Source organism: Oxyura jamaicensis, chromosome 4 (assembly GCF_011077185.1).
Source record: "Oxyura jamaicensis isolate SHBP4307 breed ruddy duck chromosome 4, BPBGC_Ojam_1.0, whole genome shotgun sequence".
In the NCBI taxonomy this organism is placed as follows: Eukaryota; Metazoa; Chordata; class Aves; order Anseriformes; family Anatidae; genus Oxyura; species Oxyura jamaicensis.
Genome location: NC_048896.1, coordinates 80,974,330 through 80,992,755, shown reverse-complemented (window position 1 = coordinate 80,992,755; position 18,426 = coordinate 80,974,330). Strand labels below are relative to the sequence as shown.

The 18,426-nt window shown below is 42.2% G+C and overlaps 1 protein-coding gene across 1 annotated transcript in view; it reads left to right on the top strand.

The window, feature by feature from the left end:
* The window catches only part of C1QTNF7 (C1q and TNF related 7), a 33,996-nt gene extending 15,570 nt beyond the window's left edge, over positions 1–18,426 (top strand). The window contains exons 2-4 of the mRNA XM_035326104.1: positions 15,610–15,808; positions 16,689–16,934; positions 17,417–18,426. Coding sequence (XP_035181995.1) covers positions 16,697–16,934; positions 17,417–18,048 — 870 coding nt within the window. The 5' untranslated portion in view covers positions 15,610–15,808; positions 16,689–16,696 and the 3' untranslated portion in view covers positions 18,049–18,426. The remainder of the gene's footprint in view (positions 1–15,609; positions 15,809–16,688; positions 16,935–17,416) is intronic.

Genomic DNA, 18,426 nt, shown 5'->3' with positions numbered 1-18,426 from the left:
TTTGGTAGGTGAGCAGCCCAGAGCGGTTCCATGTGTTGTGCAAGGACCACGGGTAGAGCTGTGAGGGGATGTCCTCAGACAGGTCCAGCTGAAGCACCACAGGCAGCACCATCCCCTGCTGCTCTCCAGAGCTCCTGGCCCACAGACGGCCCCTCAGGGCTTTGGCAGCAGGACAGGTTCCTGCTCTCACCCCAGCACAGGAGGGCCTTGGATGGATGGCCTCTTCTGGATCCAGCTGTGCCAACCCAAACTCACCTCCTGTGCTCCCCCCATTCCTCAGCCACACAGGGCTCCCCACTCCTTTCCAGACAAAACAAACCCAAGCACATGGAAGAATCCCACTGCCCAGGCTGACCTGGTTACTTTTGACTGGAACAGGCCAGGAGACAGACGTTGGAGTGCCCAGCAAGCCTGGCTGCTGGAAGGCAGGTGTGGGCAGGAGGTGGTGACCCCCCCAGCTGTCACCACCTGAGCAGTGGAAGATCACGTCTGCACCTTATTGAAGCTCAGGAGGATCTGGGGTGGCTCTGCCAGCAGACTTGTGAGGGCAATAACCTCCAGTGGCTTGGCTTGTACTCTTCATCTGGCATGGCTCTTTACAAAATGAACATCTGTCCACAGCCTAAAGATGTTTCAAAACTGATTTAATTAGACCAGTGCAAGCACCCATCTGGACACTTTTAGTGCTTTGGCTCCCATTCACCTAGTGAACAACAGCAGTGGATGAAAATTGTCATCACCTGCCCATGTTGCGAAGTGGCCAGAAGGAAATGAGGACGTATTGGCCACTCGAGCATCCCTAATTTACAACAGATAAGTCTGGTGAATCCTGATGAAGTGCTTTAAGAAGCTGCCACCTGCTGAGGTCTCCTGGTCAAGGTGGCCACAAGTGCAGTGGAAGGACCGTGTGTCTGTGGCAATGCAGAGCCCCATCTTGTAGCCGAAGCAGCTGATTTCAGAGCGTACAGTGAGTGTACGAATGGCTTGTACTGCATTATGCCCTGGTCAGCCATTTACCATGAGGGAACCTTTCCCTCTCCTACCCAGCTGGCTCTCCTCTTCCCCTACAAGACAGCATGGGACTGCAGAGCATGCAGATGCTCCCCATCCAACTGAGCACAGAGCCAGGCAGGCTAGAGAGCCTGTGGAAGAGGCTGATCCACCAAGAAAGGGAGCCCAAAGGAGCAGCAGTAACAGACTGCAGAGAAATAGTTACCTTTTAAATGGGTACATGCATTTCTGCAGCAAGTGCCTGGCTATATCTTTAATTTTATAGCTCTTTATTCCAGCTTGCGCCAAATAAAAATAAATTGGTTGATTCTAGATCAATTAAGGCATCCACTGAGGATCCAGCATTTATTTAGCTACATTATTTGAAGATAAACCAGTGCAAGTTTGTGCATAAATGTTAGAAAAACATATCATATAGATTAAATGAAAAAAAATCATCTATGACAACTGAGAGCATCATCATTTTTTCAGCACCATTTGGAAGCTGCAGATAACCCAGGTCTCTAATAGATTTTTCTAAACTCTTAATAAAAAAACCCTACAATTTAAATTGCTTTTACTCCACCTCATCCTTACTACCCGCTGTTAAAATTCTTCTTAAGAAAAACAATTGAAATTTTAACTAGTTACAGATGGGAAAGATAAAACTGTTCTTTACAAATCTGTGTTTAAAATAGGATTTTCAGGGAGAGTAGTGTTTATGTTTGCTAATGTTATCCAGGCTGTCTGTTTATAAACGAGAGTCAAAGGTCTATAAGTTTTCGCCTGTGATGAAAGTAAATCAGAAGAATGGGGAAGACCATGATCTTGAAAACCTCCTGATATTTCTTGCTGCTTTATCTTATATAGACAGGCTGCAGCATGGGGGAAACAATGAGCAGAAGGGAACAGATGCACTTCAAACAATTTTGGTTGCCTTTATGCAGAGATTTTGTGGTATGTTTATGGTAACTGGTATCAACCTCTGGCTACCTCCATTTCTCTTGCAGATGAAACTCCCAAATCTCTTCGCTTAAAGGGTTTTTTTTTCCAAAACCACTGATTTTGCTAACACACTGTGAGTCATTGTTGCCCCCTCTCTTCAGTCAGGGCCCTCTAGAGAGGAGGTTGCTTTGGCTGTGATTACTTCTGCACAAGCGGTACCACCTGCACAGAATCTGTATTTCCATGGTCTATAAGACAGGATCAGTCTTTAGATGTCCACAAACAAGAGGGCAGAGCCAGTGTGGGGGGGGGTGAGGGCAATGCCATACACCCTGTGACTTACCAACAGACATCCTCTGCAGCTGTTGGCAAACTGCATCCCTATTGCAGGCTGCAGATAGACCTCAAAAAGAGAGGCTGTGATATCTAGGCTCATCACAGCTTGAATGTCCAGTATAGCAAATAGTCTACTTTGGCTAGATTTCTGGCAGGAAAATAGAGCTCCACATCTGAGATTTCCATTTAACAACTTCTCTCTTTCAACTTGGCCAGCGGTAGCATCACTCAGGGTGGATGAGCCTTTTCACTGACACATGCAATCTGCCTGGGGACACCTCTCTGCTGCTCTCCAGACCTCTGCCCCTTTCTCTCTATCCCATGAGGACGTGGTGGCAATCTCGAGGGACATACAGCTGCTTACAGATGCTGGGCTTTTCATGCTGCTCCATCTCTCCTTCCTTCTCACCCTCATCCTCACTGTCTGGCTATTAAAGAGGAAAGCTAGAGGAATCCACATCCCAATAGCCTGGGGACAAAGGGAAAAGGGGTCTTTCTACCATATGCCTGCTAGGAGCAGGACAGATTTTGATATTTGGGCTCCTGACAGGAGCTCCCCTGACAGGGGATGACGACCATCATCACCACATAACCTCACCAGTGCTGTCTGTGAGGACACGTGGTCATCTGTGACAACGCTATATCCAGCTGGCTACTTCTGGACAGCAAAGCAAGGGTTGGCAAAATTTGTGTGGTTAAAACAGATAAATAAGCATACTTCATTTTGAATAATAACAAGACACATCTGTATTATGAAACCATGATTATTGTGTTAGAAGTGTGTCACCACAAGCAATATTTTACAGAGTATCTGGAGAACTGTTCTTTCAGCTGCCTGTAGCAAACCCATGAGAGTTTATGGAGCTTTGATGTATTCAAAGCGTTTTTCCTATAAGAACCACTGATGTTTCCTGGAAAATGTTATATTTGTGGGTTTTTACTACTTTTCTTGGCTTTTAAGTACTGCAGAATGACAATCACTGCATCAGGGAGATTGTGTCCCATGTTGCACATTGTTGGCAGAGACCAGATAACAACGTATCAAGCAGCTGCATTTTTGCAGCTGCACTTCTGTATCTTTGTTAGAGACGATGAGTCTACACAGATCCGAGAATGTAACATGAAAGCAGTAAAGATGTTAGTTAGACCTGCTGAACTTGTATGTCTTTCAAAATCTTGCTTGCTAATGCTGATACACCAGAGGAAAAGAGCAGATGACTCTTACAATTCAGCTGACCACATAGCCAGTTAATTTCTAATTGTACATTTAAAATACTCAACTCAAACATTTGTGGCAACCATAAGGACTCCAAAGTTACTGCTTCTCTGAGAAAGATAACATACTAAAGAGCAGATTAATCATTGTCTGTTGTAATGCAAGAAATACAGGGAATCAAATGAGAATATCCATTAAAAACATCTAAAGAAGTCAAAAAGGTTGAAAGGAGACAAATATGTTCTGTCCATAATTAATCCAACAAATTCACTGATGTGGAAAGCCAGAGTTTAAACCAGTTCCAAGTTTATGGAAAAAGAGTCCAGCGAGGCTGACAGAATATAAAGATTCAGAAATTATCTCCAGTTCACAAGACCTGCGCTGCATACCAGAAGCAGGAAAACAGCCTGTGGGCAAGTATGACCATATGCTGCCCACCTCCTCAGGAAAGAGCGCAACAGCCTGCTGCAGGACACTGCCAGAGGGCAAAGGACTGGGCTAAACAGGCTTGTGATCATAGTTAGCAGTCATTCACATTAAGTCAAAAAAAAGAGACATAACAAAATGACTGTTATGGATGATTTCTTAATTGCCCCAAGAGAACAAACTGGGACACCAATTAATTTTATGGAGAAGGAACAGCAGTGGCTTATGAACTTCTACAGAAACCTACTTTTGTGCATTAATAAAGGAAGCAGAATAAAAAATAAATCTATAAGACAGAACCAGCATTGATAAAATTGTCTCCAAATTGTTTTTCCACATTTTCCCCCACAAGCTGATAAATTTATAAAATATTTTTTAATTTTTCACTGTGTGTGTATGCATGGGTACACATAAAATGAATTTAAACTTTCCCAGAGAATGAGGAAAACCAGAAGCCTCATAACAGATAATAGCATCTTGCAGAAAGAAAGTGGGAATTCTAAGCAGGAAAGACACGATGTTTGAGCATAGGGGCTTTTCAGCTGCAATTATCCTGTTCAAGGCATAATGTGTATTTTAAGCAAGAAACAAAATCGCAAATATCAAAATAGTACTCTCTGCAATGCCCAATGAAGATACCTATCACAACGATAAAAAGAACAAAACAGCTTATTACATGCCAGCTTACTGCTGTTTATCAGCTGGAAACAAATCTAAGGAGATCGTTAATTCAGGCCATCAGAGAATAGATCTGTATTAAACAAAATTAACTCTATCGGTCAAAGTCAAACAGAAAAAAAAAAAAAAAAAAAAAAAAAAAAAAAAAAAAACACTTTAATAATAGACTTGACACAAAATGCATCCACCAGGCTCCAGGGCCTTGAAGAAAAGCTGTGAGAATCAGAACATCTTTGGCTATGTAAAGGTGCACTAGTCTACGTGTGCACAGGCACACGTGCACACATACAAACACTTGATTAAGATAAAATTATGCCCTGGCTGAGGGATAATAACTGCCTGAATCCATCTGAAAGACCTTACCTTAGAAAAATAAAAATTAAAAAAAAAAAAAAAAAAAAGAATTTTTTCAGCTGTGTATCTTAATTCCATGCCATAATAAATAGTTTTTATTGCTGAAAGGAATGGTAATTTAACCAAGGCAACAGAAAGCTTGGCCATGCTTTTTTTGTATTTTCATCTTTAGTTGCAAGTAAATACATTTGGGATCTTTACAGGTTGTCATCTAAGTGGAAACTGCAGAAATCTTTACCCCCATGGAAACTTGAAGTGAATGTGCTCTAAGCTATGCATGACTCTTTCTCTCTTTTTAATATGGCATTGTAAAGATATTTCTGGGTGACAGTTCACTAGAAGTGACTCTGGAATACTGTTTGTTTTAGAGTAGCAAGAATTCCTTAAGAGATAAATAATACCTTTAAATCAAGGTTGCTATTTAAAATGCAAAAATGCTTATGGCACACAGCTGTCATGGGGATGCAGCTGTAAGGTAACACTGAGTTTATCATTGTCACTGTAAATTATATCAATATACACCTGAATCAGAAGCCTGAACATAAGGCTGGATATCAAAATAAGGCAAAGTCATATTCACTGATTAGAGATTCACAAAGAGGGTTATCTATAATCACTTTTTCTTTTAAAAAAGAAATATTCATATGTTGGCACAACCTCCCACATACCACTGTCTTAGGCTGTTTGCACTACAGATGTGTCTGCAAGACTGTGTCACCTGTGGATGTGATTCTGTGCCGCTTGTGTCTCCCTTTCAGTCCTTCCCCAGAAGAATAACCCTGGTGCTGTCTCTGGCCAATCCAGCTGGTATGCCCAGGGCACAGTGTACCACACAGCCTTTGGTCCACTAAATATACATCCACTATACACTGCTTTTGGGTAAGAAGTCTCCGTCTATGCTGGCTGCCACACAGTGGCAACTTGATCAGTGTGGGGAAGACCAGATGGAGCATGGTCTTCCTAGGATGACTCTAATACCCTGTGACTCAAGGCTAGGTGGGACTTCTGTTGGCAGGCTGAGATCATGGCATGTTCAAGTGAAAATTAAATTAAATTGGTTACCAAACACTCTGAGACCTTCTGGCCACCCAGGAATGCCCACTTATGTCCCATGTAGAGCCTGCTGCGCTCACCATGAGGCACCATTCACACGGAGAACACAGTTGAGGTAAAGCCCTCTCGTCAGCAGCCCAAGGTCATCCTTTCCTTCCAACGAGTGTCAAGGTGACTGGCAGCTGCATCTTCTTCCTGCTGTCCCTGGGGAGAAGCTAGGGAAACAAACACCTCTCAGATAGGATGAATGTCAAAAAACAGTAAAATTATTGCTGCAAGAACTTAAGTGAGAACACACCTTCAAGGCCAGATATAAATACAAGGCACCTGGTTTTGATGGGGCTATGCCTAGCTCCATGAGGCCTGAATTTTGTTCTTAGTGACAAGCAGGGGTACGTCTGATGCTTTGTTATGAAGTCAAAATTGACCAACTCTCAGACACTAGACCTCATCTGCACAGCACTGAAGAAACTGCAAGAATTATGCTGATTTCATCCATTTTAATTTCCCACAAGAGAACTGATCTGAAATATGAAATGTCAGTTCCCAATTACTTAGGAAAGAAAGAATCTGAAAAGTGCTTTTGAAATAACCTGCTTTTACATCACCAGAGCAATATTATCTCTATTATTATTGATGTTGTTTTACTGATGAAGAAACAGAAGCACATAAACCTAAATAATTGCCACAGAATAGACATTCAGCTGATCAAGAAATAGAAAATAGATCTCCTGAAAGAAAAATCTGTGCTGTGTTTTCTTTCTTCCTCTCTGTGAATCTGATCTAACACCTTCAGTAAGATTTCCATTTGATTTCAGTGTGTACAGAATCAGGCTGACAAATGATTATGTGTACCAAATTGAAGTTATCATCTCAGTAAAAATTTCATTTTTCTAAGTGAATTCATAATTCCTCTGCTCTGCTCTGCTCTGCTCTCCTCTCCTCTCTTCTCCCACCCTTTTTTCCCCTTTTCAATATCTTCTACTTGTTAAATTCTTTCTAAAGGGTTGTTAGAGTATCTTGTAATTAGGATCTATACTAGATTATAATAGTTGGCAAAACAGACTGATAGACTCATGCTCTACAACAGCATTAGTTTGTCTCTTTCAAGGTCTGTGTAAATTATAAAACATATAAATGAAATAATACATATTTTTTCTTCCTGAGATTTTTTTCTTGGAGATTTAAAGCTGCATGCCTGAAATGTCCAAGTCAGAAATACAGAGGGAAAAAGATTAGTGTCGGTATTAGAAATACAATAAGCAAAAAGCTCTTCTAATGGATTTGAGATTTTTCAATGTGCTGTAGGAACAATCCAAACATTTCTTCAAATCAACAAGCTTGACACTTACATCTTCACATTACATAGCAGTTTGTACATTCAGAAATAATAATAATAATTCAGACTGAGAGCCTGCAAATCCAAACAGCCCACCACGGAAATGGTTCTCCTCGGGAGGCTGATGAAAGAAAGAGCAAATCTTGAAGGGCAGCAGTCGGCCATGCAGCACGGTGAATGCCGCAGCAGGGAGAAGGTCACGGATCCATACGGAATTAAACAGATCTTTACATGCCTTCTGCTGAAAAGTATAATTTCCCTACGTGTAGAGTGGGCTCAAACTGCCAGACCAGGACACTGGCAGTGTCTTGTTTTCTTTTTTTTTTTTTTCCTCTTTGAATAAGTGCCAACTGCCAGAGCCAGGAGGGCAGTAAGGGGATGGATTGTCCCCACCCTGCCGTGGCCCAGGACCCAGTTCAGCCCCGCTGGCCACCACCCGTGGGCCGATGTCCCAGCTAAGCCTCACACAACCCCACAGCCATTCCTGATGGCCTGCTCCCTGCTGGGGTGGTGGGGCAGGCCCTGGCTGCCATCCCAAGCCCCCAGTGCTCCCAGGGGAGCAGCCAGCCCTCCCCTGACACACACACCTACACTGGATGTAAGGTTGTCAAAAATCAGGCCCGTAAACTAGAAATGCAGGCGCTGTGTGGGTGCCAGAGGGTGGGCTTGGCTGGAGCTGGCGTTTCTGTGAAGCGTGATGGGAAGCACGATGCATCATCCTCTCTGCTCTTCTGCAGAAACACAAGCCTTTGTTTCAATAGAATGCATTACGCCATATAGGATTGATATTTAATTTATTTTACGGCTCAGAACTGTTTAGAGCTATCTTTCTAACATGCGTGTCCTTCAGCCTCACAGACAAAGATGTTAATCTCACTGAAAATCAACTTGTTTAAAGATTTGATTTAATCAGGAAGAAGTGTAATTAAAAAACATGCTATTACCCAAAAGCAGACATTACATAAATTTCATTCTATTTTTATATCTCCCTGGCTCCTATCTCCGGAATCTGACATTAACCATAACAATCACAAATGCGACTGAAACAGGCAAAATTCCCCTTTTTCTATTCCAGTGTAAATATAGGGGTAATGCTGTTGAAGTAATAGCTTTGAGGTAGGCTCACTCCATGAGACCAGGATTTTTCTCTGCACAGCCACTAATCATCAGGAAACTACGCTGATCTCCAGGCCAGGATTTTATCTCACACATTGACAAGTCCCATGTCAGACCTTCAGGGTGCTCCGAATGTGGCAGCCCGGCAGTCTCAGAGGCTCAGGCATCTGTTAATGTGGTCTTATGTCAGAAGATCTCGCTCAGTTTGCAGGGTGGTGTTTTGAAAAGCACCTAAGGCTACAAAGAACTGGTGCCATTTTCAAAATTCCTCAGTCTTTCAGAAGTTCCAGCCCCACTGGTTTAGAGCAAGGCTTAAGCTTTTAAATGCATCTATCATTTCTGTAGATGAGACAAGGCCTCCTGAGACACGCACCTCTGTAAGGTTCAGCTTCACAGCCACCACCTCTCCGTAAAGTCATGCTTAATTAAGTTTCATGTTGAGGTTCCCCCTTTGGTGTTCCTGAGCACTGAGTTCAAGAAGCATTTGGACAATGCTCTCAGATGTCTGGTCTGATTTTTTGGGTGGTCCTGTGCAGAGCCAGGAGTTAGACTCGGTGATCCTTTTCATCTCTTCCAACTCGTGATGTTCTGATTCTACGATTCTATGACAATGATGCACCAGAGGTCAGAAGATGGAGACACTGCAGCTAACTCTGGGCAGTGGGTGGTGCAGTGCCCTGCAGACGTAGTCCTGCAAGAGATCTAGCAGCATTTGGAGGCTACATGTTGCTCAGGCACTGAGCTCTGTAAGCCTGTGCAGCCTGGGTCTGACAAAGGCTTTTCATAAATTGTAACTTTCATAAATTAGCCCAAAGGTCTCAGCACCACAAAATTACTTCTCACCCAGGAACATCTAATTCCAGAATACAGGTTCTTACTCAGGAATATCTAATTCCATAATACAGGTTTGCTACATCTGTTTTCAAACACATGACTATGCAGTTATCTTGTGAAGGTTCTCAAGCAGAAACCTGGGAGCTGTAATGAGATTTTTTCAGGGCTGGTATTGTCTGAGCCCTGCTGGTATATGCAGTTCTGCATTCCTGGGAGCACAGCTTGGCAGCACCTGCCTTGGCTCCCAGCACGAAGCACTTCAGAAATTCCTGCTTTTATGTGGCTACACATACACTCGCAGGAATAAAATTGAGACTATAGGAACTTCACAATGCCTTCCATCTTCTAAGAGTCATATAAATAAAAAGTAATCAATCTTTAACTGTCTTGTCAGACATGCATACTTATCCAAATTTTGGAGTTAGAAAATTAAGGTGTCACAATTTAATTCTACAGAGAAGGGAAAGGTGCCTTTATACTACATTTGCACTCCCCAGTGCGTTAGAGACCATTTACAGTATCGCATGAAATGAAAGGACCACAACAAATAGCGTTTAGCAAACCATTTCTGCCATGCCAGCATTGGGTGGGGATTTTCCCACATTGGCAAAGTTTCCAGTTCTCCTCTTGGAAAATTTAATGGCTTGCTGTGTTAAAACAGCAGCACAGAGGGACCCTCTGTACACTTAAAATGTTGCTAACATAACTGTTAAGTGTTTGCAGTGTGAAAAAAAAAAAAAAAAATTCACTCCTGTCAAACCTGTACAGGTGAACTCTTCCATATAGAGCACAACAGGGAGAGGAGATCACCACTTTTGGCTGCTCCCTGCCCCAGGCCATGGTTTCCACTGCTCCTCCAGCAGAGACGTTTGTGTGAGCCTTCCCCAGACCAATTTGGGGCTAATCAGCTGGATTAGCCCTGACCAAACAATTACATTGCTTCCTCGATCTTTGCTGGGTTTGATGTAGAGATGTCATCCCTGGCTGGGTGCCTGCTTTTCTGCAGGGTTCCCAGAAAGGCACTGTGCCTGGGTGATATCATCTGATGGGCTTCCAGAAGGCAACGATGTGCTGGGGGAGGAGTGTCCCTTTTGGGGTCCGAAAGCTTCCTTCTCTGGATAAGACAGTGAACACTGTCCTTTGGTACAATACGCTGTCACCAAGGGAGCACCAGGGTGACGGAGAAGCAGACTTCAGAGGTGCCTGTGTGCTAACAAATGACGTTCACATGAGTGGGTGAGAATTAAGCCATGCCCAGGGACTAGAACCCATTTAGCCAAAAACAAACAAACAAACAAACAAACAAAAAACAGTGTAGTGCCCAAATTTGGGCTTGCTCTCTGTGTCCTGAGCTCACTTTGCTAGCTGTCTTTCACCCCTGGGCACTTTTTATGCACTTTTCATTCACAAAACCCAGGTGTGAAGGAAAGTGAGCACAAGGCAGTGGAAGTAAGTCCCCTATGATGTGTGGCAACAATCTATGAATTTTGTTCTTGTTTGTTCTTATGTGCCCAGCAGTCTGACATTTTCTTTTTCTGCTATCTTAGCTCTTTCCATAACATCCATAATGAATTTCCCAGTCTGTTTTCCACTTCACTTTTGTCATCACTGGGTTGGAAATCTGAATGATCTAAGGTAGGAGATGGAAATTCTCATCAACTCTGGCAAAACTGGGGAGGAACCAGTACAAGGAAGCCTGCCTGAACTGAAGGGAGCTCCTCAGGAGACAGAGAGAGTGCTCTGGGCATCCATCCACATCTTTAAGATGCCTACATACTTCCACATCTTGACTCCAGATCAGATTCATAATTAAACCTGCAAACTTCAAGTGATCCCTGAAGCCAGCTTATTGTGATTTATGGCTCCTCTCTCTCTCTCTCTCTCTTTTTTTTTTCCTTTTTTTTTTTTTTTTTTTTTTTTTTAGGGAAATAAAGGAACCTTTTGAAAAGGTCTGTAGCCTAGGTGTAAGGATCCTGAGTCTTCCAGAGTGAAATATTGACCATTTTTCAGTAAGGAAGAAATTGCATACAAACTTCTTATTGTCTCCACATTGCGAACTGTAGGCAAATGGCCTAACTTCACAGCTGCCTGTCAAGACAAATTCTGTCAGGTTTCATTTATCTTGTTCTATGTTCTGGTGCAGTTAGTGGCAAAATTGCTTCGCTTGCCAGCCCTCATGTGAAAATTCCCCCAAGCTGAGGCAGGCTATCTCACTGATACATGCCTTTATCAGATTCTAGGGCATTTTTAGCAAAAACAACCTTGTAAATAATAAGAAATGCTGGAACCAGAAAGAGACAGTATGTTTCAAGTCAGAGACTGAGAAATGAAATGACTCTCACTGCTCTGATATTTTAAAAATCAAACACATTGAACTTCTGGTCTTGATTATAACTCTCTATTTTTTTGTGAAGACATGGTTGAAGAATCTGACTGCACTCAACTTGGTTATGAAGGAGGCTGTTCAAACATGACTGAGTGCACACTGAAGCAAATGAGACCATTAAATGTCAGCACTGCTAATAAGGCCGTTATGAATTGTTTTCTCAGAAATATTTAGCTAATGTTCTTTTCCACTAGCTGATCCCTTTGGACATGATCAGTCATTCTAGGACTGGGAATCAAAAGTTCAGAGTGCTCAGAAAGTTTCAGGTCACTCTATCCCTCTTAAGGGAAATAAAGACAATGTGAAACTACGTGAGGATTGCTGGATTGTGTCACCAACCCACAGAGTGTGGCAATGGCCACCTGTGGGCTTGATTCTTTTCATGCAAGGCACAGGTGGAGCTCTGGAAATCCAGCACAGTCTCTGTCACACAAAACAAAACTGGCACATCCCTAAGCCCAGGTTCAACTGGAGGTGAATGGCCAACATAAAATTGCTAAACAAAAACAAAACAAACAAACAAACAAACAAACAAAAAAAGGCGTTTTGTTTTTTATTTTAGATAACATAAAAAACATTTCATGCAAAAAAACCTGCAGTGCTTAGCATGCTGAACTCCATGCCACTCTTCCTGAAGCTTTATAGGGCGGTTAGTGGTGGTGTCAAACTTAGCAGCAGGTTTGGGCCCTCTGAACATGTAGACACAACTGGCTTGGGGAAAATGTGGAGCATGTTTTGCAAGGGAAAAGCACAGTTAGAGAGTTAATTGTCAAGGGTGTCTCTCTCTTTCTCGTTGTGATTTATTACCTCCTTCTCCACCTCATTTCTTCTACCACAGATCTCCTGTGGATGGAGAGCTGGGTAAGACCTGGCCATGCCACGGTGGGGATGCAAGGTGCAGTGATGTGAAGCAGTATGAGCCTTTGTTGTTTGAGAGGCACAGTATGTACACACTGTCATGTTCTGCACTGATAAGCCATTGCCAGTGCTGCAGACAGGAAGGGACCAGGAGTATTAATACTTCTCATCTACATCTTTTTTTCACAAGGAAGTTAAATACATTTTCCCCTTCTTCTCAGATGTTTGTGCATATGTGCTGGAAGTGAACTCAGAGCTTGCAGGAATACAGCCAGGATAGCTTGTGACTAACAATTACTGGCTTTTGACCTGGCTTTTATTTATAAAAGATTGATGGGAAATCTTTTATGATTGTTTCATACCAATGCCAATTAGTAAAATTTAAAATTAAGATGTGCATAGCTGGACAAGGGAGGAAGATTAGATCATATACCAGGAAGTCTCAAAACTGGGAATTTGCTACATACCCCTTAATTCTTAAGCTTAAAAAAATGTTAATGAGTACAGTCTGAGTGTGTTGAAAATGCAGAGAGATTTTCTGAAGGCTTGATGCTAACAACCCTGTTACCCAGCATGTATCTTTGAAAGGAATGCAACGTATGGAGTAACTTTCCAATGTAGATCTGTCATGTCAACAGATTTGCAACATATTAGGTCCAGAATAATTTTTAAAATATTTTTGTCTCATTGAAAAAAAAAAAACAGACAAACTTTTAGGTTCATGCACAAGGGCAGCAATCATGTTGCTCGTGCCACCTTCATTTAATAAACCTGTTCCAGAAATCGCTGTATGTTAGAAGTGATAAGCATGTCTACAGTCTTCCAGTGAAAGCTTTGGCGTGCACTCTTTCTCTACCTACTGGATTTGGTACGTATTGAAATGCTACTTTCTAAACCTGGAGGAACGTTATTCTAATCCTCTGTTAGAATCATATCATTATTATCTTTGGTGCTGACTCTGGTGAAGATGATTGTTATTGCTGTTAACAAGAATACCATCTGCTTATTCTGGCTTTGTGATTTGGATAAAAGAATGAACTCCTCAAAAAGTTGTTTTTCTTTGAACAAAAAATATTTGGCACATATAATGACATTGTTTCCTATCCCAGCTTACAGACAAAAGTGTCTATTTTTGAAAAGGACAACCAGAAACAAGAAGCTAAGACTAATATTTGACATTTTCTGCCTATCAGTTAACTCTATGTGATCAAGTACTTTGTTGGTATATAGGTGACTCCTGAAAAACTGATACGGGAGGGGTTTTACTCCACCCTCTAAGTCCATGATCTTAGCTGAACTGAAAACTCTGATTTGGGCCTCCTAATTCTGCCTGAAATTTCAAGAGAATGGCCATAAGTCATCATTCACATTCAATATTTACCCTTTAGGGCATTCCCCAGGAAACAGGAGGCATGCATTCAATGCTGTGCATCCTTTCTTGGTCTGAGGTGATTGACACTCCCCAAGAGACTGCTGCAATAAAGAAGAGAGGCGCTGCCCACCCCTCCTTTTAAAACTCAACCTTTATGCAGGAGGAAATGCACGAGTCAGAAGTCAAAGGCAAAACAGGCCCTGATTCTGTGGCCTAATACACTCCTTCCCAAATGTCATTTGTCTGGGTACCTTCTGTAGCCTTCTGTATCACTCCAAAGCCCAAATTCTAGACTTTGTACATCATCACCTGAACATTATCACGATTTTCTCCTAATACCATCTCTGTTCCCCTTCCTGCCACCCCACCTTTCTGGTTTACAGCCTCATCACTCCTTAAGACCCCCAACCCATAGCTGAAAGCTCCACATATTCATCACTTTCCAATCCCTATATGCCTTTCCCTGCCCAAACAGGTTCTCCAACTACAGTGTCCCAGCTCTCTAAGGCACACCTTATCCCAACATCCCTTGTCTCCTTACCTTCCCCAAATTACATTATTCCCATGGCCTTAGCAGACACACGTGTCCCAGACTAATTAATTTCTTGCAGGCACATGAGAAGAACAGCAGGGAAGGTCTGGGAGCTGGAGACAGCTTCTCAAATAAGCTCCTGGCCAGCCAGGGACAAGCAGCTGTGTGAAGGCTCTTGTTCTGGTTTGTAGAAGATCCTGGACATAGGCAAACCCAGCAGTTGTTGATATTCTTTTTGCCTGGCTTATGTACAACACAGTGTGAGAACATCGAGCCTGTTGATTCAGACTTTCATCTGGCAAAGGGCAGTTTTTGTTCCAGCCCTTGATCTTTAGGTCGTGTCTGCTTCTTATCCATCAGCTCTGTGAAATCCACAGGCAGCCCAAGGCATCGGCTCCCTCCAAGCTGCTCCCTCCTGTCTAAATGCTTTAAATTAGTCTTCTCTGCAAAGAGCTTTGTTGTCCCCGATTTAAGTCCGTGAGCTTTATTTGGGTGCCCTCAGTATTACATCAGAGCAAACATTGCTGTGAAGTTTGAGCTTATAGCTAACTACTGCCTTGGAGTTATCATTCTTCTCCTGTGATGTTACACATTCATATGTTAATCCACTCTTGGAAGCTGTTGTGCCTGCCTGTGTTGTAAGTCTTTATCAAATGATGGCAAAATTAATAGTTTGGTTTCTGCCAATTTGATACAAGATGCTTAATATGAAAAGCAGAATATAAACCACTGAAGATAATTTTGGAGCATCACTTACTTCTCTTCAACAACAATCTTTTCATGCTTTTTTTCTGCATTGCCATCAGTATCAAGATGCAGCCTCACATTTCCTATTCTTAGTAAAGAGTGTGTATGAGTATGTAAGTGTGACTATGCTGTTTTTTTGCCGGGCTGAATAGATTTGGCCATGCCATGTATTATGTCATGGCCAAGGAAATACCTTGAACTGCAAGCAAACCTACCTGTTTATGTTTTTGTTTTGTTTTGTTTAAAGCAGTCAATGCCAATCATATAACTGAGAAGGTGGCTGAAGAAGAATTTCTTTATTGAATCATTTTGTAATTTCTTTATTAATAAATTTGAGAAATAATCTGATCTTCACTGTAAAATAAAGGTATTTCACAAAGATATTTTTCTGAGTCCCCCACTCCATTTCTTCTTTTTCATCCCACAGAAACCAGTGGACTCTTATTTGCTTCAGTGTTGTAAATTAGCTCTGAAGGAATGGACACCCCAAACAAAACCCCCCACAGACATGTTCTGAGAATCCAGCCAGTGAACTAGAAGGAAGAGCTTGACTCACAGAATCTCACCTGACCCATGACTGAGTCTCAGCTAATGCAACACTAACTTCAGACACCTTTGCATATCAGGTACTGCCACTCCTCAGCACATTCCTGTCTGTACAGTGCTTTTTCTTTATTCCCTCAGTGTATATTGTGCAACAGAGAAATCCAATTTACTCTGAGTCACCTATGAAAACATCCAACCACAATACTGAATACTTTAAATAATTTTCTTGCAAGATGTTGTGCCTCAGTTCTTTTTGTGACAGTCCAAGCTAGGCTTAAAGAGAAAGCCTGGCTGGAAGCCCCTTCATAGTTGTTCCTCATGGGACATCTGACTGCTGCCAAGCGGTTACTGGTGCTATGGTCACCAGGGTGTGCAACCAAGCACCAAAGCTGTAATCTCTTACGGGTGCCCCTTCTGCAGACTCCGCAAGTTTCTGCTATGAGTAGTCAGGCTGGAGATTCATTTACAGTCAGACAGGCTTCAAAATGAAGTGAAGGTGCAAGCTTTGCCCTCACTCGAAAAAGTTGCTCCCACCAGCATATCCTCCTGGCATAGGTACAGCTCCCTCCAGCAGGACTTATATTCTCTGTAACATATAAATATACAAAATACGGGTCACAAAGACAAAATAAAATATGCCAGCAAAGGGCTTGGCATTGAAAAATCAATATTCTTTTTTCGTAAATGTCAAAATTTGGTCCAAAAAGCTGATGTTTGAAGATTACACTATGTCAGGCTACTTGAAAGACATAGAGTAGTATATATCATAAGTAGAAAAATGTTCAACATGGCAGGCTTTCCCCCTTGCCTTGCTGACTTGGAAATGCCCGTCTGCTTCCTGTGCATGTACAGGTGCATAACGCATCGCTGTGTGATGCTTGTTAGCACACTCACAGACATCTGACTGTGATCAGAGAGCCATAATGTGCATAAACTCTTATACATATGCATTTTTTCCAGATCCAAGGATGTTTGTGTTGCTTTACGTTACAAGCTTTGCCATCTACACAAGCGAACAACCTCTTCAAAGCCAGTTCAAAGGAGAGAATTACTACACCAGATATATCTGTAGCATCCCTGGGTTGCCAGGCCCCGCAGGTCCCCCCGGAGCTAACGGATCCCCAGGGCCACACGGACGCATTGGTCTTCCTGGAAGAGATGGTAGAGATGGCAGGAAGGGAGAAAAAGGTGAAAAAGGGAGCGCAGGTATTGAATATTTGTGTAAATTATCACAGTAGTACAACAAAATAAGCCCTTTCCCCATCACTGTTATATGTGCATATGATGAATGGGTGTATGTGCCTGTGTGGGCCTGAGTGTGATGCATGTATATGAGGTGAGAGAAAGAAAATATCCAGATATATTTTAGATATGCCAAATGTGCATGTAGTGAGATATGGGCAAATAAATGTAAAGGCGTAACTTTCCTGTGCATAGATGCTAAAACAAAATTGGGAAAAATGAAGGATGTGTATAGAAAAAAAAAGGGGATCCTGGACTGTGGGGTCCCCTGCTCTGTCCCAGTTTGGCATTCCTTTCACAAACTCAGAAGATTTTGAAAGTATTTTTGGAGTATTTTGAAATTCTCTCCCTGCTTTCTTGGCTTGTCCAGACATAGCCAGTAGCCCACACAATCACTTACTCAGATGATAAGTGCAATGATTAACTAACTTGAAATGTTTTTGAAGGTTTAAGAGGAAAAACTGGGCCATTAGGACCAGCTGGAGAGAAAGGAGACCAAGGTCAGTCTGGTAAAAAAGGACCTGGAGGACTGGCTGGTGCCAAAGGTGAAGTAGGTCCAGCTGGACCACCTGGACCTAAGGGAGATAAAGGAGACCGAGGAGAGCCAGGTGCACCGGGGGTCTGTAAGTGTGGACAGATCGTGCTGAAATCTGCCTTTTCTGTTGGCATCACCACCAGCTACCCCGAGGAAAGATTACCGATTGTGTTCAATAAAGTCCTCTTCAATGAGGGTGAGCATTACAACCCTTCCACAGGGAAGTTTATTTGTGCCATCCCAGGGATTTATTATTTTTCTTATGATATCACTTTGGCAAACAAGCACCTTGCGATCGGGCTGGTTCACAATGGGAAATACCGGATAAAGACATTTGATGCCAACACAGGAAACCACGATGTAGCTTCTGGATCTACGGTGATCTACCTTCAGCCAGAAGACGAAGTATGGCTCGAGATCTTCTATGCTGACCAAAACGGTCTCTTTTCAGATCCAACATGGGCAGACAGCTTGTTTTCTGGATTTCTCTTATATGTCGATACAGATTATCTCGATGCTTTATCAGACGAAGATGACCTCTGAAGCAGATGACATCAAATCACACCGAAACTGGACACTCCAGCACAGGATTTTATCTAGCTATGTGTGGGACACAAAGTTGAGAAGGAATAATCTGGAAGTTGATTTTTGCTTTGACAGGAACCAAATCTGAGTTCAGATGGATATTTCTAGAATCTAAGCTGGATTCTTTACCAAACAGCAGGGATATCTGAAAGGAACAATAATTAACAAAAGACTGCATTGCTCCAGGACTGACTGCTCTTGAAAGTTATGTTGATAATACTATTTAAACAAATTTATGATACTGTACATTGGATTTTATATAAAATATCTAAAGTTGAAATGTAGAATGGATATTTTGTATATGATATTAAAATAAAATTGAACGATTGACAGCAA